Source organism: Pseudoliparis swirei, chromosome 19 (assembly GCF_029220125.1).
Source record: "Pseudoliparis swirei isolate HS2019 ecotype Mariana Trench chromosome 19, NWPU_hadal_v1, whole genome shotgun sequence".
Lineage (NCBI taxonomy): Eukaryota > Metazoa > Chordata > Actinopteri > Perciformes > Liparidae > Pseudoliparis > Pseudoliparis swirei.
Genome location: NC_079406.1, coordinates 23934030 through 23960842, shown reverse-complemented (window position 1 = coordinate 23960842; position 26813 = coordinate 23934030). Strand labels below are relative to the sequence as shown.

The following is a 26813-nucleotide window of genomic DNA, read 5'->3' as shown; positions in this document are numbered from 1 at the left end:
AATGCCCTGTTTAGTGAACAAACTAGTGCAAGTGACTTTTTTCTTCTTTTTCTCCGTCATGATGCGCGCATTCTGCAGCAGCCGCGAGACGGAGAGCCGAGAGAAATGACATGCTGTTGTGTAGATACGATCAACATCAGACGGCTGTTTAGTTTAATAAATAAACAAAGACGTGCTATAGAGAAAATGACGGGGGCGGGCCAATTTTTTTTAATGTCATGCGATCTACCAATACTACACCGCGATCGAGGTATTGAGCAGCCCTGGTCTAGAGCCATGGCATCATAATGATAGTAATAAGAGGTGGATTAATTCGGGTGGGACTGTGTAGGACCTCACTGAAGGCCCAGGCCCCAGGCCCACGGCCCGCCACTGGTAACAACGGTTATATACCAGAAAGCACAGTTGTTAGAAAACTCCAGTAGCTGAAGCTCATTTAAAGCCATTTGCCATACCAAAAACTGGTGACCAAAAACAGGTTACATTTTATAGATAAATGTGTTTCTATTTTAAAGAGCAGTAGGGGCATAATTAAAATATATAGTTCTGAAGTGGGAATTCAGAGTGGGTAAAAATACTTCTATAACCAGAAACTAGTCCAACTCTACACCACTGTACTTACAATGTTGGATATTGACAATATAAATATGTGGAAAGAATAAATGTTTAAGATAATCAATCAAACTTTTATTTTAAAAAGTAGTTTAAAAAATGATGAAAATGTTGAAAATTAGCAGGCTAGTATTTAATATTTTTGTGTTATGTATTTGCCATGGCCATTTGTGTGTTTAAAAGCCTGAAGTTACTCAACAAGCAATATTTTGAGGGCGTAAGAATATTGCTAATACAGTTCAAATTCAGATTTTCTATTTAGGCTAGGATATTCAAACTACATAATAGAAAGTAAACCTCCCCATCATTTATGCTACCTGTGCTGTCTTTGTAGTCCCCAAACATGCCAAGCTCATCAAGAATGGGCCAAAATAATTGGGTGGCAAGGCCAGCTTTCATCCACTGCCAGTATCCATGTGCTGCCCAAATCTTGACCGATCCATCGACTCGAGCAATACGATGTTCATCACTGTCATTCCGGAACAAACAGCTCACGACGCTCCAACCACCTCCATCAGTCTGTGGCAGCGTTCCTAATCTCTTTAGCAGACGTGCCAGTGCGGCCACGAAGAGATCAGACCTCACTAATCTAATTTCACTTGTGTCTAACTGGGCGCTAATAGAACCCAAAGTCGCAATCTAATTGTACATTATTCTGCACAATTCAGTGTAGGCGATGAAACGTTCCTCAGAGGCGAGGTTACGTTACACGTTAAACGAGCTGTGGCACTCATGGGTTACAAATGTGAACAATTTTAATTTGGTTATATATATTTGTTATCGTTTTTAGGACTGATTTGCCTCCTATGTAGTGAGAAAAGGAAATATACTATATTTTATTCTTTATTCTCTGAGACTTCGTTAAATACATTCTTTGGGTTCATATTGTAACATAAACCAACCAGAAACATTACACATCATGGCATCATAGAACAGAAATAATATATTCTAGCACCCCTCATTCCCAAACCTAATACAGCTTCAGAGTTTCCTCTAGTCCCCGTGTCACGGATGTCCATTGTCACGTTTCTTTCCTGGCGCACTCCGAGCGAGCCCAGGATTAAAAGTCTCTGAGCTCATGCTTAGAGGCTGGATATCCTCCATGACTAGGCTTGCAGCTTATGAAAGAGCAAACAGTTTGACAACATGTTACTTTATTACCAAATATGGTAAATTCACACCCAGAAGTACCCATTTCTCGGAGAGGATTTGGCCGGCATTGAAAACTTTTAAAAGGGCGAGACGTCTACGGACGCCTCTTCAATAGGGAATTTGGAAATGTTTAATGAAGGAAGAAAAGCGTGGCACAAACAGCAACGTTTTGAAACAGTGAGGATTGTGGAGGGGGGGGAAAAAACATTATTAAGCCTCTGTCACATCTGACCACATTTCAATGAAACCGGTGAGGTTTGCTCACAGAAAACGGGGGGGAAAAAAAAGTTACTGGGTAATTTCTTTTTCTTCCTGACAAGAGCAACATGTGGAAACAAATCATATTATTGCTCACTGCAGGGTCTCTAAGATGTGGTATGGACCCAGTTGTTTATCATTCTGTGTTCAAAAAGATCAAATACAAAATGTTAAAATGTAGTTCTCACTTAATCTGGGAATATTTAACCCTCCTGTCGCCTTCGGGTCAATTTGACCCGATTCAATGTCTAATGTCGGTGTTCTTTCGGGAGTCAACAAACAAACATAAAGTACCTCACACTTAAACTTGGAAAACAATATTAATTCTAATAATTTTCTGGAGATTTTAATAGCTGGGGTCATATTGACCTCAAGGGTAAAATATGTTAGTAAATATAAAGGTAACAGGAGGGTGAAACATTGAATCGGGTCATATTGACCCGAAGGCGACAGGAGGGTGAAACATTGAATCGGGTCAAATTGACCCGAAGGCAACACAAGGGTTAAGCAAGATAAAGGCACTGTCGACTTGGGGATTTCTAATACTGGCATTGTAGTTCCAGACAATAGTGCCTAGAGCACAACACACAGTTGTATGTCTGTGTTGCTGTGGAGCTGGTTGGTTTCAAAATTCCATTGAAAGATTTTTTATTATTTCATCAGTGAATCAGTAATGACAAAGGACATGAGCCTTTTGATGAGGTTCATGTATAAGTCACAGTTATTACGGTATGTGATGCAGTCAGCTGCATCTAAACTGTCATTAAAAAGTAATGTTTTTACATAGCCCTCTAAAACCATGGAATAGAAGACAGCCATGCGTCAACCGTTCTCTATTGGAATATGTGCAGACGCAATTACTTTATCATCAAAACTGCTTTCATCATTTTTTTGATGAAACCTGGAGCACAAAGTGCCTCAGTGGGAGTCTTGGTTTTTCTCAAAGCCTTTTTTCAAACCAAAATGCTTGAAACAACAGCTTGACAAAATTGAGATCCTACAATGGTGGTTTCCTGAACTTTGAGCTGCATTAGAAGGTCAAGACGTTGCAAATGTTTATTTATATCACCACACTGGCTACAAGTGGTATTGTTTACTTCACCCTCGCATCATTCTAACCTGGACCGTAAAACCATGTCTAAACCCTGAAAAGGGTCTTTGAAAAAGTGGGGGCTGGCCACCTGTCCTCACTCTCCAAAGTGTCCTCAGTTGGTAAAAACATCCTTAGGTCCCCACTTTGTAGCAAATAAAAAGCCACACACACACACACACTCTAGTGTCCCGCACATATGTCTAAACACCTGGTTGCATTGAGTCGAATAGGATTTCTCTCTAAAAATTCATGCAATTATGCATTGTGCATTTTACTTATTCATTCATTATACTAGTTCATGATTAATAACCTAGGAGAACAATGTATTCATTTATTGAGTAAAATACATTTTTAATGAAGTTATTATGTTGAGATTGGTAAATAAGATCAAGACCAAAGATTGCATTGTGTCCAAAATAACACTGAAATATAAATTAGTTATAAATCACTGACTTCCCTGATATTTTCCGTGGGTGTGCAGACAGCGCCGCAGAGTTTAGCAGAAAACAACATTTATCATTGACAGTTATGTTTTCATTGTGTTGCCTTAGGTCATCTTTAGGAGTTCCTGTGCGTTCCTTGTACCGGAGATGTAGAAACACCCGTCAGACAATCTGTTCATCAAAAGGTGCTAATCATCTCATTATCACCGGCTGTGACTCTGGATCTGAGTTTCACCTTCAAATGAGAAGGAGAACCCTGTGAAATATATTTAGCCGTCCCAATTAGCTGACCCGGTTTTCACCATCATTCCTCTGAAGGCATCTCCGCTGCTCACCGCTGGGTCACTGATCAGAGATTAAACTCGCATAAATCAATATCTAATATCAGAGTGAAACGTGGAGAGCAGTTAGGAACTGATTTAATCTCATGGCGAGATTTTTATATTTCTTTGTTTACTTCTTAGCTAATTCACTTTAATCATCTCAAATGAGCCCCCAGAATGGACGGACGACTACACCAAGGTTTTAAAACAATGATGATTATTAAAAAGCCATTATTGTCGTCATATTTTCTGCATGTTTAAAGGTAATTGGTATCCGACCATACTTAGGCTTTAAGACATCTGCATTATTTTAATGCTGTAAAATATCTGAAACATTTAGACCTCGTAACTCAATGATATGGAGAACTGACATACGTTAGACCTTTTTAATAAATTACAACAAGCAATAAAGTTTAATTGCATGCTGTACAATAGGTTTTTTTGTATTCAGCTCTAATTATCAGAGAGGGCATTCATTGAATTAGCAGCGGAAACACTATCTGCTATTTAATGAAAGACCACCAGAGGCTCACTGCATCAGCAAAATGATGAATCAGTTTAACACACACACACACACACACAGACCACGTCACTATGGTGATGATCATCAGCAGTCCGGCCACAGCGAACAGAACTGCCTGTTAGATATCTCGCCCTCTTCAACACTCCTGTTCTCACCACAGAGGAAAGACCTGTGGCACTTTTATGTAAAACTGATCTGTCACCAGTTGGCGGCCGCACGGCTAGATTTTGACTTCGTGTACACCCCCACCAACAAGAACCATAATCTTTGCAGCTCTCAGATGAATTCCCAAGGATTTATTTCGGTGAAATGACCTTTGATTGGATTGATTTGTAAAAGACTGTATGTACACATGCTTCAACAAATTGGAACCTGCAACTCTCGGGGAGAAAACAATATCTATCGATAACCTGTTGAATTTGAGGAGCGCAGGCAGTGTCCTATAACTCGGAGGAGCTTTTGTCTGCAGCCCATAACGACAACATGCTCTGCTTTCATTCCCTCTCTGTAGACTGTTGCCAGGGTAACATATTCCAGCCATGTTCGCCCCGCTACTCTGCTGAAAATATTCACCTCGGCACGTCATTTCACGTCGCGTCGAGGCTTTGAATGTCGTCTTTACGACTGGAGAAACGAGCCGAATGGGTTCGATCCCCGCTCCACGGCTCCACTTCTGAACATCTCTTCATCGTGAAGGCTTCTGGCCTTTTTGGGGCGACAGCTCTCAGTCACGCTCCTGATTGGCCGACAGGGGAGGACTTCTGGGAGGTGTCGCCGCGGGGCCGGCGAGGCGCACCGCGAGGTGTTTTCGTGTGCCTTCGAGCAGCTCTTCCGGCAGCTGGTCTCGAGAAGAACATTACAGCTCAGTTCTTATCAACTTCTGACGCCCTCTCCTCCCATCTCCCATCCTATGTCTCTCTCTCTCTCTCTCTCTCTCTCTCTAGCTTTGTTCACTGACCTGTTTCCTGGAGGCTTTCGCAAGAACGGAGTCTGATGAATGTTTTCCATACTCTAGGCCCGATGTGCCGTCGTCGAACAGCTTCCCCAATGTCCCAATTGTCCTTTCGGCTCTCGGCCTTTCGATTGCTCCACCGGGAGCTGATGGGGTAAGTGGCCTTGGAAGCTCCCTGAACCGCTCACATATGCCAGTTATTGGCACAAGTTGAGAAGCGGCTTCACTTAGCACCGACTAACAACGTAGACTTCTTGCCAACATTTCTCCCGTGAATTCGAAAATCCATATCATGAAGGAGGCCAAGAGGAGGTACCGAGACAGAGTGGAATCACAGATGGAGCAGCGCGACACCAGGCGCCTATGGCAGGGGCTACGGACTATCACAGACTACCAGAGCAGACCCCGCGCAATGGTGAGTGCCGACGCATCCCTAGCGGACGACCTGAACTCATTTTATGCACGGTTTGAGGCTAGCAACAACAGCGCTAGCTCGCCGGCTAACAACAACACCGTTAGCGTAGCCGAGGTGAGTTCTACCGCTGGGGATGAACACACACTCTCTGTGACCGAGCACAGTGTGAGGAGGGCTCTGTTGAGGGTGAACACCAGGAAAGCTGCAGGTCCAGATGGCATATCTGGGCGAGTACTGAAGACCTGTGCTAACCAGCTAGCTCCAGTGTTCACCACAATATTCAACCTCTCCCTGGCTGAGTCCGTGGTCCAGACCTGCTTCAAGAGATCCACTATTGTCCCTGTGCCCAAGAATGCTTCTCCAGCATGTATGAATGACTACCGACCGGTGGCCCTCACCTCGGTGGTCATGAAATGCTTTGAGAGGCTGATAAAGGACTACATCTGCGCCTTCCTCCCTTCCTCCATGGACCCGCTGCAGTTTGCTTATCGCCCAAACAGATCCACGGATGATGCTGTCTCCCAGGTACTGCACACCACACTCTCTCATCTGGACAGCCAGAGGGGGCTATGTGAGACTGCTGTTCATTGATTATAGTTCAGCTTTCAACACCATAGTCCCTCCAGACTGGCGGCAAGCTGATTGAGCTGGGACTGAACACCCCTGTGTGCTTGGATCCTGGACTTCCTGACCGCCAGGCCACAGGTGGTCAGGGTGGGCAGACACACCTCCAAACCCTCACCCTGAACACAGGATCCCCCAGGGTTGCGTCCTCAGCCCCTACTGTACTCCCTGTACACACATGACTGTGTGGCCAGGTTCAGCTCCAACACCATCATCAAGTTTGCGGATGACACAGTGGTGGTGGGCCTGATCTCCGACAACGACGAGAAGGCCTACCTGGAGGAAGTTGCTGATCTGTCACTCTGGTGCCAGGACAACAGCCTCATCATGAATGTCACCAAAACTAAGGAGCTGATTGTGGACTTTAGGAGGGTACAACAACAGAGGACGTACTCACCACTGGGGATTAACGGGACTACTGTGGAGAGGGTGAGCGGGTATAAATACCTGGGAGTCCACATCACCGAGGATCTGACATGGTCAACGAACACAGACACTCTGGTGAGAAAGGCAAGGCAGCGCCTCTACCACCTCAGGCAGCTGAGGAAATTTAAAGTTTCCCAGAGGATCCTTCAGTCCTTCTACTCTGGAGCTGTAGAGAGCGTCCTGACAGGAAGCATCACAGCCTGGTTTGGCAACTGCTCCGCTCAGGACAGGAAGGCTCTGCAGAGAGTAGTGCGTTCGGCTGAACGCACTATTGGAACTACACTGCCCACCCTGCAGGACTTGTACACCAGGAGGTGCAGAACCAGAGCCGGCAGGATCATGAAGGATCCTCACCACCCCAACAACAGACTGTTTCAGCTGCTGCGGTCAGGCAGGCGCCTCCGTAGTCACGCTGCAAGAACAGAGAGACTGAGACGGAGTTTCTTTCCTCAGGCCATCAGGATTGTGAACTCCGACCTCACCAGGACCCCCACATAGACCCACACAACTGCCCCTCTTAGGCACACACACACACACACACACACTTACTGTAAATATTGTGTTGTTTTTTATTGTAAATAGTGTGTACTTGTTGCCCTTGCACATTCCTGCTGAGCATTGCCACTTTCATTTCACTGCACACCCTGTGTGTGTATGTGACAAATAAAACATCTTGAATCTTGAATCTTGAACAACATCAAAACGGCACCGCTAGTGTTATACGTAAAAAAAGTCAGTGGTGGCTCTGGAGGAGCTTTTTTTTCCACATTTTAAAAAAAATCATCCAAGTGATGCTCAGCCAGGGTTATATCTCTGCAATAAACTCAAACATAAAAAAGATGCCATCGAGTTGCATTGGTGTTATCTTCGTGTGTCCTCCCCGAAGGTAGGGAAGCGCAATACGACCTTTAACGTCACAGCAGTGTGTTGTTTTTCATTTTGAGTGTAAATAATCACAGCTAGCTTTCCTAAAAAACTTCTAATTAAGCCCATCGTTAAACAAAGTGAGATCCAGCGACGAAAAGGTGTGTGAGTGTGTGTGTGTGTGTAATCTACTCGCCGAAACAATTGTGTGCAGCAATTCCCTGTTCAGCCATGCGAGACCGGTTTTAAACACCGATCTGTATTGGAGCTTTTAAACACTGCATATTTCAAAAAGACACAGAGATTCACAAACTTCTAATTAAATAACACCTGGACTTACAAAAAGGATTAAACTAAATCCCAACGAGCCCTTAAAGGCTAATTTGTATCTTGCACACTATAATTATTTAGTGCTTTGACTATATCTTTTTTTTGTGTTACCTATCGGAAGCATAGACACATCTTAGATTTTAAGAAAGAGAAGAAATGTGCACACACACACACACACACACCTACACACACACACACACACACTCCGATCCATCCCTCGAAGCACAATACCGAATTCTGCAGTCTTATTGATTGGGTGAAGCCGGCCCATACATCACACGCAGCTACTGCGCTCGCATTCCATCTGCCTCTTGTAATAAAACATATTGTACGTCCACTGACCTTTCGGGGAAATACCAAGGCGGACTCGAGATCCGCGGTTCTATGTTTATAATGATCTTGGAACCTGTCCGAGTAGAAATTAGTTACATCCATAAAGACGTGGCTTCATCTGGCATCTGAGGGAGCAGCTGCCATAGAAACCCCGACACTGAGTGCCTGCTGAAGACGAATGAGGACAGAACCGGGAAGAAGGAGAACACTGAAAAGGCAAGACAGTAGATACTGTATTTTATGGCTCAGAGTTACATCACAAATAAGCTGAATCTTAATATTTTCAGGAACCTCTCATTCTCCTTCTGTGGGATTATCACCTCCCTGGGTAGCTCAAAAATGACCCCCAGGCTTCTCATCAGCTCATCATCTCCATTTGACCTCTGACTCTTCCCCCCTTTTCCATGGCTTTTAGCTCCGCCCCCTGTCCCTGACCTTCACACGACTATCAAGCATCCATTTATTTCCACACGTAAACGAATACATTCAGTGAGACGTGGTTGAGTCCGTCGTAGAATACACGTGGGCTAAAGCAATGAGGCGGTGTGGCCTGCTACCATTCTCAAATATAATTATTTGTTTATTATATTAATACTAGCCCGGGAAGTTGAAAGCGCAAACTTATCTAATTGAGGCAACATTTAGTATTACTTGAACTCTTGATCACTTATCAGCTCACACGACGAATAAAGCAACTTTTACACTATGAGGATAAACAAATTGATGCAAATCACTCCTTTGTTGTTTTATAGCTCGGTTTAGTTACATTTACAGTTAACATTTCTGTCGGGTTTATTGTCATGATTGAGTACAGACCTCTTGTATTTTTTTATTTTTAAATTGAAACCGAACAGGAAATAGAGCGACTTCCTTTTAGCAGTGAAAAATGGCAAAATGTTGACTGTAAATTGTTTGTCAATTAAAAAATATTTCTATCATAGAGTAAAATCTCTGCAGCAGCTTGTTGATTAAGCCTAACTTAATGTAAAGATTAGGAATTAGTACTGTGGAAACGGGTAAATATGTTCAATGTTTTCAGTTTCTATACAGCAAAGCGTCATCTTCAAACTAAAACCGAAACAAATCAGGAAACGCTTCTTACTAAAATATTATGATATATACACATTAAACATTATAAATAAAGGCCTGTATCTAAACACAGCACTATCAGGTAAATAAAACACAATGTACTGTAAATTCCTGACTAATATTTGAAAATGGTTGCTATTCTATAATGTATGCTAACCGAGGTTACGATGCAATGAAACCTTTCTAAATGTATAAAAGGAGATGATGAAATGGAAAGGGACAGTTATTTATTTGCTTCTCCTGGGAAGAAGATGGCAACTTCATTTTCCAGAGACGGATTCGCTAGCCACTCGCTAGCCACGTGAGTTGTTAGTCGGTCAACGAAATTATAACCACAAACTTTGTGATTTGTAATAGAATGGTTTTGTTGCCGTAACCAAACTTCCTGTGATGAGGGGCGTTCATTATTAAGATGACACTCCGCCTGTAACTAGTGGAAACTGACATGACGTCCCGGGAGGCTACACATCTTGACAGAAAAGAGGAAACTAGAGCTTCACAGTTTGATCCGGTCTCTTTGTATTTGACGAGTTGTGACTGAGACGTTGTGGCCCTAATGCTGCTTAAAACACTTTTGATATTGCGTCTTTGTCAACGCTTTGAGTAGGTGGCGGTGAAAAGTTGATATACTACTTCAAAAGGAAGCAAACAGAGTTGTGACCTTCCGGAGGCGAAGGGGTTTTCAACCATAAAGTGAGCATTACAAAGTAAGCTTGGCGTTGCAGCTGTTGCCCTTTCGTGGGATTTGATGTCTTCCACTCACTCTGAAGGACTTTCATACAAATCTAACTGTTTTTGACAAACAGCTCTGTTTTACAGAAAGGACTCGTTGTGTTAAGAGAACATACATAAATAAACTGGGCAAAGTATCTGTCATGAAGTATGGGTAACGAATGAATAACACATTGGCATTGTGAGGATTTTTCGCAGAGTCATCTTGTTCCGTTGGCTAGATCTTTAGAATAAATATCTTACAATAGTGTAAAATCTACTTAAAAACTACTTGGTTATCAACCTGGGTACATCACTCTTTCAGATGTCTATAGTGTAACTACATGGATTATCACTATACATGTCCATGTACCCCAGAGGATGAAGCCCACGAACTTTTGAAAATACTGCAATATCTATACCAAACTGATTGAATATAAGAGGTAGATATTCATATTTCCCAGATGATAAATCTTAACACTTTATCGGGTGAGGAACCAAATATGGTAACTTCGTTGACTTTACCACAAACAGGCAAGGAACCAAATAGGGTAACTTCGTTGATATTGATTTTCTACCTAAAAATATATATATATAAATATATATTTATCTCACAACAGTAAAACAGTATTTGTATTTGTATTTAGTATGTCCTCCAATAGCACTGTAGTGTTGACATTTTGAATTTCAAAGTATTTCAATGAGTGCCCCATAGAGGGTTAATGACACCTGACTTTTTTCTCGAGGTCGACATCTGTGTTTTTTTATTGTCTCGACAACTTTCAACAAGACTTTTTCGACATCGGCTTCAGACTCGAGATTGGCCATCGTCGATATTTCATTCCACAATTATGGTCAAAATGTTCATGGTAAACAGTATTATATGTCATTGAATGTTCCCAAAATACAACTTTTAGTGTACAAATACAGTGCTGTTACTTTGTCCTTCTGGCTGCTAACAGTTCAAAGGCATAAAGTTAAAGAGTCAGACGTAATTAACCTTATTTTGACACGTTTTCAAGGACTTAGTTGTCCTGCTTTTTCTGACAATGACCAAAAACGGTCTCTGTAATGGCGACATGAATTCAACCGCGATACCGGTCGAAGCAAGATGATAGAAATCTGAAAATCCCTGCTTCACCTGAAAGCCCCACAGGCAGAACAAAGAGACAGAGAAAAGGTCATCATCTGACTACATTTGATTGGATGTAAAGCTATTACTTTGTTTTCTCTCCGGCCCTATTATGGGGAAATCATCAAAAATGTCATGTAATTTATGCAGCTGCCCTCTTTTCCCACCTGCTGTTTCCATCGCGGCAGGTGGGATGTGGAGCTGCTAAGTGCGGGGTTTTTAAAAAAAATCTCTCAAATGTTTGTTTGGATTTCACTGCTCCATCATCCTGAAGGTCCAAACCCGTCAAGTTCCAAACCCGGAGCCATGGGCGACCTTACTCTCACTTTAGTTTCACCGTGTTGAAATAGGAGACGACAGTCGGGAGTCAGTCCGGAGTCCCCTCTCGCCTGTGTGTGTGTGTGAGTGTGTGTGTGCGGCTGAATATACCTGCTCTGAGAGTGTGTCCGTATACCTGTCTGTGTGTTTGCCCTCTCTTTTAAGGCACCTGCTGCACACAATGATCTCACCTGCCAGCTTGACACCAGCGCTGGCCTCGCTCTTTGTGATCTGGCCGCCGGCCGTGTTCCTATCTGTCGCCGTCATATTTCACTTGCATTTGTTTTTCTTATCTCTTAACTCTCCATGTCATTGTCCATTTAAAGATTGTGTCCCAGTACCTATTACATTAGTGTCCGTCCTTGGGGTTTACATCTCTCTGAATCGATTTCACCGTTGGGGAATTTAATGTCATCCGAGTGTTTGAGGGGGACAGTGGTGATTATGGTTTTATAACACATAGTTTTTTCTTAATATTTAGCTTTTTTAATATTGTTTGTGATTGATTTAGTTGTTTTTACGGACATCCTATTTATTTTGTATAATTTCTGTCATTTCTACTGACTACGACTAAATACCTTATTACAGGGCCAGTTCACACAGATAAAACTAAACTTCTGCAAACAAATCAACACAAACTTTCGTAGATTATAAAGTAATTAAAACAACTGCAAACATTCGCTTTGCTAGAACAGAGATAAATGAGAAAAAAACATGCATTGTTTATATTTTTCACTAAAGCCATTGTGTTTTTGATTGACGTTGATCACCATTAGAATAGTATTGTATTTTTGTCGTGCAAATTATTGAATTTAATTGGCATGAAGCCATCTGTCTATCAAACGGGATGAATATTATAATATATTTTAATTATTGTTATTCTAATCCACATGAAGGATTTGCCAAGATCAAACCGACGAGATGAAATAAACATCCTGTCCAAACAAAACCAAAATAGATTTGGATCAGACCACAGTGGTGTGATATTTTAAGAACCTGCAGTTCTTTTTCTTTTTTGACTTCTTTCTGCCACCTGGCATCATATTTGCTTTGTCTGATTTTGAAATCATTGCATCCTGCGAGTTGTGGACAGAGTGTTCTCTTACCCCTTCATCTCTGAGAGCAGCAGGGTAACAAACCACAACTACACACCAAGCAAAATAACTACACACTAGAACATAAAAAGACCCCCGCACAATCCACCCCGACATAAAGACACAATGTAACAAGTCCTGCAGGGCCAGCCTAATAACACAGAAACCCCTGAACACACCACTGGCCGCTGATCAAAGCCTTTCAGGCATCACTAGGGCAGCATCCATGGGCCCTTCAATGACATCCAGTCAGAGAAGAGGAGCGAGGCAGAGGGATACGTGGCTGAAGAGTCAACACAAACAAAACGTTGTGATGATAACAAACATAAACAAAACGTTGTGATAACAAACACAAACAAAACGTTGTGGTAACAAACACAAACAAAACGTTGTGGTGATAACAAACACAAACAAAACGTTGTGGTGATAACAAACACAAACAAAACGTTGTGGTGATAACAAAATGTTGTGGTGATAACAAACACAAACAAAATGTTGTGATAACAAACACAAATAAAACTTTGTGATGATAACAAACACAAACAAAATGTTGTGGTGATAACAAACACAAACAAAATGTTGTGATAACAAACACAAATAAAACATTGTGATGATAACAAACACAAACAAAATGTTGCGATGATAACAAACACAAACAAAACGTTGTGGTGATAACAAAATGTTGCGGTGATAACAAACACAAACAAAATGTTGTGGTGATAACAAAATGTTGTGGTGATAACAAACACAAACAAAATGTTGTGATGATAAAAAACACAAACAAAACGTTGTGGTGATAACAAACACAAACAAAACTTTGTGATGATAACAAACACAAACAAAATGTTGTGATGATAAAAAACACCAACAAAACGTTGTGATGATAACAAACGCAAACAAAACTAGAACTAGAATTCCAAGCAGCAGCATATTTAAGCAATAAGGTACTGGAGGCAGTACTGTATCGTCAATAATGTCCTGTTCAAGGGAAAAAGAGGAGAACAGGACATTATGGCTCAATAAAGTACACCCCGTGACTCGCTCTCAAACAATCAGGATGCTGGATTTCATCTACTCGTATTCTAATTAGCTATATGTTTTTTTGCTGTAATTGTCATCACTTGTTCCTCGCAGATACATTTCAAACATGTCAGGTCTGTCTTCTGAAGAATGCCGACGGTAATTAAGACCAATAAAGACCAATGCACAGATTACAAAATGTTATAAAAAAATAACCACAAAGTGTCAATTTTAAGAAATCGTCTGAAGCCAGATATATATTATTTTCCTTTAATGTGTTTTCTGTGAGCGAAGGGATGGAGACGGTACATCAGTTTCACAGCTTGCTCCTTTCTGATGGCTGAGAAAGATTCTTTGTGATTGAATGAAATGCAACTGACAGGCCGACAGCTGCTGATATAAATAAATAAAATAAATAAATATATATATCCAGACGAGTTCTTACAAGAGCACAAAAGCGCCGTCTGTGAAACAGACGAGGCGGAGAGACGTTTCAAGTGAATCAAAAGCTCTAAATCAAGTGGACAAAGTTAAGAGGCGGGGGCGGAGGAGAGGAGCACACCTTTCAAGGAAAATGTGCTCCTCAGCCCCGCAGGTTGATTCATGGGGTTGTTTGGAGGCGTGACACTGGAGACACACTCTTTAGAGGAAGGTTAAGCGGGTGAGGAAGAACAGCCAGCTGCGGGGAGGCCACACCGCACAGATAGAGGATGCATTAAGCTCAGAATTAGAACATTAGGGATCATTATTTATAATGCGGAACAAAGAAAAGTGGGCATACTTTTACTTTTTGACAATTGAGTAAAGTTCTATTTTTGTATTTCTTTTTCTTTTTATATGTTTTGTATTTATTTTATTATTCATTTATTTACTAATCTTTTTTATTTTTTTATATTAAATTTTTTTTGGGTGGTTTATTTGATAAGGGACAGTGCACATGAATAGAAAAACCTCAGTTAATAAAAAATAAAAAAAGTTATTAGCCAGGAGGCTATTTTTAATCTGTAGCACCGAGAGACCTAAAAACACAAAATTACATATGCAAGGTCTATACAATATTTACGCTTTTCAATGGGTGCACCAATAATTATTAGTGAGCAGAGTGAGTATCCTCATTCAAGAGACTCTTCGACATTTGATTAATATCCTTACTATCGGGTTACACGGGAGGTAAACACCTAATCTGCTGACACGGGGAGTTTTTTCATGATCGTATCCAACACAGTCATCCTCTCCTTTTTAAGACATTAATATTTTGCTCAGCGAGAGATGCCATTAGAAGCCCACGGAGCACAGGGACACGTCTGCCTGCTCACGGGCCTCCTGCTCCGCTGATCACACTCTAAAGCCATTCTGGACTGTCGTTTTAATTTAGTATTTCCAATTTCTTTCTCTTTCTCCTCTCTCTCTACCCCCCCCCCCCCCCCAACACACACACACACATTTTAATCTTAATAAGTTTTAAAAAAAGAACACCAACGTAAATCTTAATCACCTCCATGATAGGAGTGACAGATCATTTTCTCTGCATGCGTGCCAACAAAAAAAAGGTCATTCGGTGGATTAAAAAGTAAAACGTTGAAACGCGAAACTTCGGATGTAGCTCTATAGAAACGCTTTGTGAAACGTGTTAACCGATTAAATGTTCCTTTTTTTTTTTGCGTTTCATTCGAACGTTCTGAGACAAACGATTATGCAACTCCTTCCAACGGCGTCGACGATGACCACGAGACGCGGCAACAAGCTCCTGGAAAATGTCCAGCCGACGATCCACGAGAGGTTAACGACGAAAAACACAACTCCCGTTTGATTGTGTTCTGTTTTTGTTCAGGTTTTTAAGGAAATAGGTCTGAACGTGTATTTCTATCTGTCGTCTATCCGTGATTTGCTATTAAAAATGTAATTTTTTCTAAAAACTGACGAGCCGCTCATGTCGTGATGCGTCTCTAAGCTGCTGCTGCGTCTCCACTCGACCGCAGACTTATTTACGGATGCGGCGTTCCAAACGACGCCCTCCTTCACATCGGTGACGAGCTGCAGGAGACGGCTGATCTATAATCATTGCAGCCGCCCGGCCTCTCGCACACCGCCTGACGCTCATGATGGATGAAGCTTCTGGAAAACCCCTCACTTCTCCACGCGGCGATACGGGGGGAGAATAAATGGCCGTCGGCGTCGCCGCCGTACGGGCCCGTTAGGGGTTGATAAAAAGGCTGCGGAAAAAGAACGAACCGATACGGGACGGGGACATCAAGATAGAGGGGAGGGATAAAGCCTCGGTTACACCTTTTTAGGATATGCATCTCTGTTCTGGAGAGGGGGATGAAATGAGAGGAGAGGAATGTGTTTCCTCTCACATTATGAATGAATGAAACTGGTTCTCTGCCGCATGCGTAGTCAGCTAAAGTATGAGACCCTCCATCTGGAAGCCTATTAGGTGGCTGTGTATTGGATTAAGTGTGCCTCATAAACTGGAGCTGGTGTTTATTGATCAAGCGGTTCATTGTGACTACGAACCGGAAACTCGCGAGCGTGCATTTAAATGCCAAACAGCGACAAAAAAATAACGACGACAGGATGGAGAAAGATGGATGAAAATGAGCGTTAAGAATTCTTCTTAAAATGATCTGAACTCAAGTTCCACTTACTGGAGCTTCGATGTACATTTCGTGGTCTTCGTCGGTTATTGACGTTGACTCGGTTGTCATCATTTAAATTACAGACTTAAGTTGTGTGATGACAGCTGAGTCCAACCGATGACAACTGATTGAACTCTTTGTGTTGGTGCTGTGAAAGCTCTGGAGAACAGCCAGTAAAACAGCCTGTAGATGAATTAGTGTGTCGAATATGTTCGTATTTCATATTTATAATCCAAATCCAAGAGTTTTCTTTCCGATCGCGTTATTGATATGTACGTCGTGAAACCTTTATTTTATATTTTATATATTTATTTATGTATGTATTTATTCATTTATTTATTATTTATTTAATATACATATATATATATTTAATAATTATTTTTTTGAATATTTTTTTATGTATGCATTTATGTCTTTATTATTTACTAATTATTTAATATACATATAGATTTTTTTATAATTATTTTTTTAATATGTATTTATTTATTCATGTATTTATTTATTCATGTATTTATTATTTATTTAGTATACATATATACTGTATATATAGAGAGCTTTTTTTAATAATTATTTTTTCAATATTTATTTATTTATTTATTTTAAGTGAATCTCTGGTGACCCTCTATGCCTTCGGGTCAATTTGACCCGATTCAATGTTTCACCCTCCTGTCGCCTTCGGGTCAATATGACCCGATTCAATGTGTAACCCTCCTGTTACCTTTATATTTACTAACATAGTTTACCCTTGAGGTCAATATGACCCCAGCAATTAAAATCTCCAGAAAATTATTAGAATTAAAATTGTTTTCCAAGTTTAAGTGTGAGGTACTTTATGTTTGTTTGTTGACTCCCGAAAGAATACCGACATTAAACATTGAATCGGGTCAAATTGACCCGAAGGCGACAGGAGGGTTAAATATTGAATCGGGTCAAAATGACCCGAAGGCAACACAAGGGTTAAGCCGGAGGAGAACACGTCGTCTCCGTGTCTCGTAAATTGTTCCTCCAGTCACTGTCGCTTGGCCCAAAAGCTGCAGTTGAGCCACCTTCCTCAAAAAGGAAAGGAGCCAAGTATAAGGAGAGGAGACAGGAGGGGACCTCCAGCTGGGGGCTTTTGAATCTGTCTGTAAGTGATGAAGAGGAGAGAGTGATGAGTGCTGGGTATTCAGGGCAAGCGAAGATACACATGGGGTTCTATAGCCTCATTTTCTGACCAGCCGGCTCCCACGCCTCTTTAATATTTCACAGCTTCCTCTCAAATGGAGCGAGTGTGCACTTAATTAAGTGTGAACAATACATTGGCTATACAACCAATGCTCCGCTGCACGCGTACGGCCGAGGTTCCTGAACGCCTCCCTCCCCGAGATGCTATACGTGCAATGAAATTACAGCGTGACGAGATTCAACCGCGACAAACTGGAACTTTGAAGTGTTCAAATTTGCCGGCCGGCCGCCGGTGACCCCCGAACTGCTCGGAGTCTAAGTGAGAAATAAAATCACGCGAGCGTGTTAGAGCAGAATAAAACATTTCATTTGGCCGGCGAACACACATTGTGTGCACACATAGCCGCGAGGAATTCAAAATGCTCTGCATTACAAGGAGCAGGTCATCCCTGAACTCAACGCCGCTGATTATTATTAATCGCTGATGTTAATTTTGGTGTTGAGAGTTGACCCCGATTCGCGATGATACCCAGAATGCCTTTCAGTGACGCCGTGCTACAGTTGTGTAGGTGAAGAAAAAGAAGCTTGGGCACATTGCGGAACCTCCGTCACACGATTTTTTTCAGAAACGGTGTCGTATGATACCGCGAGATAAAAATGTAAATATGTGTTTATTTAAATTTGTTATAATTTAGGCTTCAGGGAAGTTCCAAACCATTAACGCTGACGACCCCTTTTTTCACAAAGCGACGTCTACGATGTCGAACCTCTAACCGGAGGGTCCAATCGAAGCGTGAATTTCCTTTTTTTTCTCCCCTATTTAAATAATATGAATAATATTGCGAGGACCACGATTCACTGGAACAACGAAAAAGATTAGAGATAAGACCCACAGCTTGTGGGGCAGAATGTTTTGATTTATTTTCAAAGCTTATAAATTCATGGCCACACCCCTTCGTCTTGGGCCCCCCCCCCCGAGGAGCCGAAGCCCCCCCCCCCCCCTGAATGGAACATACTGTGTTGTTGTTGATGGTTTAACACATCTGACATATTTAATCTCATTAGAGCTGTTCTTCTATTTAGTATTGCTCCGCTATATACAGGACTGTCTCAGAAAATTAGAATATTGTGATGAAGTTCTTTATTTTCTGTAATGCAATTAAAAAAACAAAAATGTCATGCATTCTGGATTCATTACAAATCAACTGAAATATTGCAAGCCTTTTATTCTGATTTATTGCTGATTACAGCTTAAGAAAACTCAAATATCCTATCTCTAAATATTAGAATATCATGAAAAAGTATACTAGTAGGGTATTAAACAAATCACTTGAATTGTCTAATTAACTCGAAACACCTGCAAGGGTTTCCTGAGCCTTGACAAACACTCAGCTGTTATAAATCTTTTTTTTAACTTGGTCTGAGGAAATATTAAAATTTTATGAGATAGGATTTTAGAGTTTTCTTAAGCTGTAAGCCATAATCAGCAATATTAAAAGAATAAAAGGCTTGCAATATTTCAGTTGATTTGTAATGAATCCAAGAAAATAAAGAACTTTATCACAATATTCTAATTTTCTGAGACAGTCCTGTATAGCTGCAGGGACTTTTAGAAATAAAGTGTATCCTGACTGAGGGTGTGAGTCAAGCTCTCATTCCTACATTTCCCATAATGCACTCGTATAGAGACCTTTATTGCAAATATCCGCCACCTTTCAAACAAAAATGTCTCCGGGTATAAAAATGACAGTTATGTGTTGAAAACACCGAGAGCTGCGGGTGACCCCGGTGACATCACTGAGGGTTATGTTTTCCTCATCCTTCCCTCCCGAGACACGGGAGACACAACGCCACTTATCACAGGCTGAATTGGATTCTCCACAGCGACTCCGTTAACACCCCCCCATCCCCACCCCCCACCCCACATGTGTCAATTGGTGCAGCTCCACCTTTTGGTCTCCCTGTGCTCGTGTGCAGGGAATATTCCAGTGTGACCCATAATGTCTACTTTGACAGTTTTTCCACGGGAAGAAGAAGAAGAAGGGAAAAGAAAGTACCACTTTCGACCATGCAGTTCCAGGGCAGTGTGTATCTAATGCATTTATTAATGCTAGGAAAAATGATGTATTATGGATCATAACCTCATGGCAACCAACACGTCCTTTATGAAAGATTATTGCCGACCAATAAGGCATTCATGAACCTCTGGTTGATAAACAGAAAAACAAACAGTACCATTGACCCAGAATGTCAACAGCCATCATACATATATATATATATATATATATATATATATATATATATATATATATATATATATACAGGACTGTCTCAGAAAATTAGAATATTGTGATGAAGTTCTTTATTTTCTGTAATGCAATTAAAAAAACAAAAATGTCATGCATTCTGGATTCATTACAAATCAACTGAAATATTGCAAGCCTTTTATTCTTTTAATATTGCTGATTATGGCTTACAGCTTAAGAAAACTCTAAAATCCTATCTCATAAAATTTGAATATTTCCTCAGACCAAGTTAAAAAAGATTTATAACAGCAAAACAAAATCAAACATTTGAAAATGTGTTTCCAGGTGTTTCGAGTTAATTAGACGATTCAAGTGATTTGTTTAATACCCTACTAGTATACTTTTTCATGATATTCTAATATTTAGAGATAGGATATTTGAGTTTTCTTAAGCTGTAAGCCATAATCAGCAATATTAAAAGAATAAAAGGCTTGCAATATTTCAGTTGATTTGTAATGAATCCAGAATGCATGACATTTTTGTTTTTTTAATTGCATTACAGAAAATAAAGAACTTAATCACAATATTCTAATTTTCTGAGACAGTCCTGTATGTATATAGTTATGTATATATGTATGTATATATATATATATGTATATATATACATATATATATGTGTATTCATATATATATATATGTGTATATATATATATACATACAGTGGGTACGGAAAAAGTATTCAGACCCCTTTAAAATGTTCACTTTGCAAATTTATTAAAAAAGAAAAACTGAATTATCACCTGGTTTTCTTTTTTAATAAACTTGCAAAAAAGGGGTCTGAATAATGTCCGTACCCACTGAAAATTGTCCTATTTTATACCTGGTCGTATTTTAGAGTGTACTCGTCATTTAACCGCACACAGTCACAGAGGTGAACTATTCCAGGAAGTGCGAAGAAGAATATTTTCAATTTATCGCTCTGGGTGGACAGCACACCGCTGCACACTCGTGCTTTACATGCACTCACTCAGTCCCAATGGGTCCCTGGTTGGGCTGCAGATGCACGCCTGTCCAGATGAACTGTTATTGATGGAGGGATGCATCATCCTGCCCCCTATACCGCTCTGACACACCGCACTGACGAAGGCCAAGTACAACCAGAGTGTGATACGCCCGTGGGGTACACATCCATTCGGTCAGAAATCGTATTTAACGATCTCATATAATGTCTTTATTGTATTATATGTATTATTCATGAGAGCGATAACGCATATATTCATTAAATGATGAGACAATTTGGGAAATATCTGATTAAAAAGGTCTCGGCCACCGATTTGCTCCTCCAGATAAAGACAGATTGAGTTCTCGTCGTCCGCTTTGATGACCTTTGATGACCTTTCCCCTCTTCACGAAAGACAAAAGTGCTTTTGTTTGGATCCAGAATGAAAAGCTCCCACCTGCCGCCACCCCGCCACAGTGTGCAGCCGCTCTGTGCGGAGCGTGTGTGAGGAGCCCGATAAACAAGCTTTTCAAGAACCGACCGTTTAAAAAAATAAATACATCTTTTCGCTTTCAATCTGCCACGTCAGACGCAATTTCCCCAAAAAAATGTTTTATTCGCCGCTGCGTGCGGTCTCGTAAAGTACGTCGTAACCAACGTAAATGCACTGTAATTAGAGGTGGATTGTGAGGCAGACTGCCATCTACCGGCCTAACCCCCCCCCCCCCTCCCCAACTCCCACTCAAGACAATTAGAGGAGGTGGATAGTGCTCGTGGAACATTTGGAGAGAAACCAAGTGCATGTGTCAGACATTCAGCCTGGCTGCTGCTGCGTCTTCCTAATAAATGAATGTGACATCCATTCCCTCGGCTCGACAACTCTAATCAATTCTAAATCCGGCCGTTCATTTGTTCTTCTTCTTAATCGAGAGCCTGTAAAGGCTCACTGGGGGTCGCCTGCGATTTGACTTCTGGAGAGACATGTGGAGGCCATGCCGTCTTCCCGTGCGCCATAATAAAGATAATAAAAATGACCCTGCATGGTGTTGATTCTTTTTTTTTCTCTTCCAGAACTACTTCATGGATAATCTGTTTTTACTCTGATGATGCATCAGGTGTCCACCCTGACATCTCTACAGCCCGCTGTGTCATACACACATGTGAAGAAATCGGAGGTCGTTCATATTATTATTATATATTATGCCGCCATGAATTGATTTTGATCCCAATTGATCAGGACAACACAGTTACAGCAGTTTAGAAGCTAGTTATTGCTAATGTAGCTAAACAGATGCAACACCACACACACATGTGGAAACACATCCAGGTTCATTTGCACTCTTAGAAATGAGAGATGAATTTAAAATAAATCTGTCAGATAATGATAAACCAGTTATAATGAGCACTGAGTCATAAGTATCACATAGACACACGCGCACACACACCTATACACACACACACACACACACACACACACACACACACACACACACACACACACACACACACACACACACACACACACACACACACACACACACACACACACACACACACACACACACACACACACACACACACATCCTGAAGGCTGGGCAAACATTGTTCTCGAACAGGAGTCACTGTGATCTCCAGGCAGGAAGCTTTTATATGGTAATGAAATCGATTGGTCGGATGCGCGCACCAATCAGAAGCGTGCGATTTATGTTTAGGGGGCGCTGTTGAGAGGAGTATAGTCGCTTGGCAACCGCCTAATGAAATGTACGAGGTCTGCCTGTAAAAAAAAAAAGAACAAATTGCGACCGTAGAACCCTTTTTTTATGTGCTTGTTGTTGCCGCTATTTGAAAGAAAAGAAAGAAAAAACTCCTTTTTTATTTTAATAAAGCAAGAGAGAATTAAGCGATTCTAATAGATTTAGATTTTTTTTGAAATTACAAATAAAACTGCGCTGTTATGGACAAAGTGATGGAGTCGGATGTGAGACTGTCTCTGGAGTTATCCCTGGAAGTGACGCACATATGAACTCATATTCATCTTCAATATTATGATAAAGAGACGTTCAATGTGCATCTGTGTATTTTGCTTTGTTATCGGAGCCGCTGATGGCTGAGCAGAAGACGTGACATCGCTCCACGCTGCAAGAAATGTCTCATGTCGACCTGTCACAGCTCGCTTTTAGGCTCAAGAGACATGAGAGAAAGAGAGAAAAAACATCCATATTATGATATAGATTTGATCTATTTGGTTTTCCTTTTTTCACGGACTAAGAAAGAAGAAGAAAAAGTCAGATCTCGACGTTCCAATAGGAGTGAAATGTGCGTCCAGAAACCCGGTTGGATGTCCACCAGAGTCCCGCGGACCTCGGTCCTCCCACCTCTCACTTTGAGTCCGAAATCATTCGGGTTTCAAAAGCCACGCGTGGAGGTGAGAGGAGCGGCGGGATGGATCATGCGCTGCAGCTGGGTTTGATCCCCAGAATCTGAAGGAATGTGAATGATGTGGATGTGACCGGCTGTTACTGTGGAAACCAACTCTCCCCGTGCACACCCTCCACCCCCCTGCTGCTTCCCATCTGTCCACCTCACAATGTCTCGACGAGCCCACATGCATTCAAATCCCCCCCCCCCCCAAAAAACGCACAATAAAAAGCATCCGTACAATGTGCACACTTGTTAGAATAATGAAGAAAAGGAGGGGGCTGTGGAGGGATGGGGGGGGGGGGGGGTGTCACTTACAGCAGTTGGTTACAGCGAAACTGTTGGCCACTTCCAGGTTGTCAATGTGGGGCGTCAGTCTGAATTCCGAGGTGCCAAACTGAACCATCCCTATTCGAAATGCGCTGTACTCTTGATCCGCGCCCCTCGGAAAGAGTCCTCCTGAAATCCAGAAGAAAAAAAATGCAACACATGAGCCACACTCGCATCATCTTTCTCTGAGCATTTAAAAAATAAAAATAAATTACGCACGAAAAATGAAAAAAATCCTCGCTTTTAATCCAAAGTGTTCTACAAAACTAATGGATACGTACCGATTTGAACACTGGGCGAGCCTCCGAGCGCGCATCCCCACAAAACCAGCAGCACGGACAGGGATAAATTCACTATCGTTTCCATGGTTCCACAGTGTAGGTGTCCACATCCACCGGCGGGGGAGTTTGATATTCCTCGATGCCTCCGGAGCTGTTAGATCCGACACATACTGGACACCTGCAGCCTTCAGGGAGGAAACTATTCAAATCTGTTTCAATGCTTCTCTTCTTCTGCTGTGGAAAGGACGCCAGCAGTGAAGGAATGGTCGCCAGCGCAATGTAGGTGTTGCTGTCTCTTCCTCTTCCTCCGCCGTCGCTGCCCTCCTGCCGGCAGCTGATACCTCCTCGAAGCGCACGGGGACACTGCGCGTCTGCGCTCGGCGCGCCGGAAACCCGTTCAGCATCACACCCACAAAGTGAGGGGACGCTAATGAGGAGGAGGAGGAGGAAGAGGAGGCGGACAGAGATGGAAAAGAGCCGAGCGGCAACCACTTTGAGACAAGAGAGGACCACTACACCTTTAGGTACAATGGGAAATGAGAACTCCGGGTTGTTTTGTATTTATTATGACGAGATTCTAGTCAGAAGCATTAGGCATGAACACACGCCACATTGGTCATTGCGTAACACCGCAACAGGGTCACTGTGTGTGCAGTTAGACTCATGTCAACAGGTTGTTGTGCTTGTATATGTCAAAGGTCAACAGTCAAAAGGCTTTTTCATCCTCTTCCTCCTCCCAGTGCTGTTAACTGAACCGCCCTTCTTCACTAAATAAACCAATAAACAGACTTAAATGTGTTTTTCTAGTGCCAGTGTTAGATGTCTAATAAAGATCACTTCACTCCTACAGGGATCAGACTAATGGACTTAGAAGTATCGCTATAACATGACTCAATGTGCAGCACCTTTCCAATGTTCCACATCTAATCCTTTCTCCGCTAGACTATTGAGGAATGCAGAGTGGAATAAAGTTTAAGATATTCTCAACCTGAAGACCTGTTTTGTGTAATTGAAAAAAGAAAAATCAGAAAAGCAGTTAAACATATAAACTGAATAGAATTAATGATTTGAGGGCCACAAATGTGTTCCAGTCACCTGAAACACAAGTGTCCTGCTCTATTGCGCACGCTAAAGGTTAAAGGTCAACATCTCATACTCATCACTCACGCCATACCCAACCCTGTGTCACAAAAATGACGTTCCCCAGAACTAAAACGTACAGGGATCCGTTACGACGCTTTTTTCTGTCATAACACGCAGGCGAAACAACATAGAAAATAATAATAAATGAGACTAGAGTATACGCTTTTCCAATTCACAACAGCGTTGTAGAAAAGAGAGACGACAAACGGCAAAGATACGTTGATGAGAGACGTGTTTGTGTTTGTAATACGTCAAATACAAACGTAATCTGGAGAGAAATACCTTTCGTTCAAACGTATAACTGCAAATTACTTTTCAGTCTTGGGGGGGGATGTAATTTTATTTTTGTGATACAGGGTTGCCATACCAGGAATGAACCTCCTCTTTCACTTCCTCCCACCATCTGCATACACACCAATGCAATGCACATCTGTGGCTGCGTGTAGCTGCCGTGTGGAGGAGAGCCGCTTCTCAGCCGACTGGGAATAAATAAATAAATAAATGGCATTCCCGTCCTCTTGTTTTTATGATACGCACATCTCATCCCGTGCAGACGGACGCATATTAATCACGGGCCGGTGGTGTGAGACCAGAGGGACGAGGAGCTGAGGGTGGAGGCAGTTCGAGAGGCAACAGTGGGTGTCATATTTCAGCACCACGGACAGCGCCCCACAGAACACCCTCTTCATTTAGCTGCGAGGAAATGAAGAGGAGGGGGTGTTGAAGGGCACGTTGGGTTAGTGAGAACTTGAGTCCTATTTTCTTGGGTCTTCGATTTGTTTTGTTTTGTTGATATGACGTAATAAAAACACCCAATCGGAGGTGAATATAAGTTGTAAACAAGTCGAACTGTGTAAAATGAAAGCGAGAGCGTCTGAAATCGCAGTGATATTTAATTGTTGAACAGGAAAATAGTGTGTGTGCACAACTAGGATCCAGTGTGTGTGTTAGGTTTACATCCTAGTCTCCAAATAATTGATTATTATAGAGATATTTAAAATGCAAGCCCCCTGAAAGCTTTTTAATTTCCTTTATGACATCACTTTGTTTCTCTGGCCACCTCAAACAAAAAGCACAATCATAGCATAGTTATTTTTGGAAGAGAATATTATTATTATTATTTTTTGAGTCATTTGCTTATAACAAGAAGCTAAGATTGATATTAATGTGTCATATATTTATTATTGTGGTGAACGTCCTGGAAATTAGAGGAAAAATATGTTTTTTAATAATAAAAAAGGGCTGTTCTTTAGGGAAGGGATGCTTTGTGATTACCGGTTCAGTTAAATGGAACATTTTGGTAAAAATAATTCTTTATTTATTTAGCGTTCAGTTGTACTCAGCTCTCAACCCTCTCGTGTTTCACCTCATAGCAGAAAATCAAGATGGCGGACAAAATGCTTCAAAATCTTCCTTCACAGCCGAGTGCACTTCTTTTTTATTTTATTTTATCTTTTAATTAAAAAAAATTTATAAGACAAAAGACAATACATAGACATTATAAGACAAAAGACAATACATAGACATACCACCTAGAGGACAACGAAACAGTGCGGACGACAAAAACAGTGGACATAACATCATAAAGTCAGAGAATTGTGAAAAAAGAAGAAAAGAAAAAAAGAACAAAATAATAAAGAAAGAAAAATGCATGTGTACATGTGTATATGTGCGTGTGTGTGTGCGTGTGCGAGTTAAAAAAATAAATATATATATATATATTTTATTAAATTTTGTATTTAAAGAAACAACATGCATTGATGAAAGCAGATGTATATGTATGAGCGTATGCATGTACGTGGAATTAAATTGGTTTCCAGGCAAGGAAAAAAAGAAAGACAAAAAATGAATTATGATGAATGAACTAATCAATGAGAGGG

The 26813-nt window shown here is 41.3% G+C and overlaps 1 protein-coding gene across 4 annotated transcripts in view; it reads right to left on the bottom strand.

Annotated features, from left to right (window-relative positions):
* Positions 1-24080, bottom strand: part of gria2b (glutamate receptor, ionotropic, AMPA 2b) — a 53012-nt gene extending 28932 nt beyond the window's left edge. For all 4 annotated transcript variants that reach the window (XM_056439388.1, XM_056439391.1, XM_056439389.1 and 1 more), the window contains exons 1-2: positions 23791-24080; positions 23498-23638 (exon numbers count right to left, since the gene is read on the bottom strand). In XM_056439388.1, the coding sequence (XP_056295363.1) occupies positions 23498-23638; positions 23791-23875 (226 nt within the window). In that variant the 5' untranslated portion in view covers positions 23876-24080. The remainder of the gene's footprint in view (positions 1-23497; positions 23639-23790) is intronic.
* Between the last annotated feature and the right edge of the window lie 2733 nt (positions 24081-26813).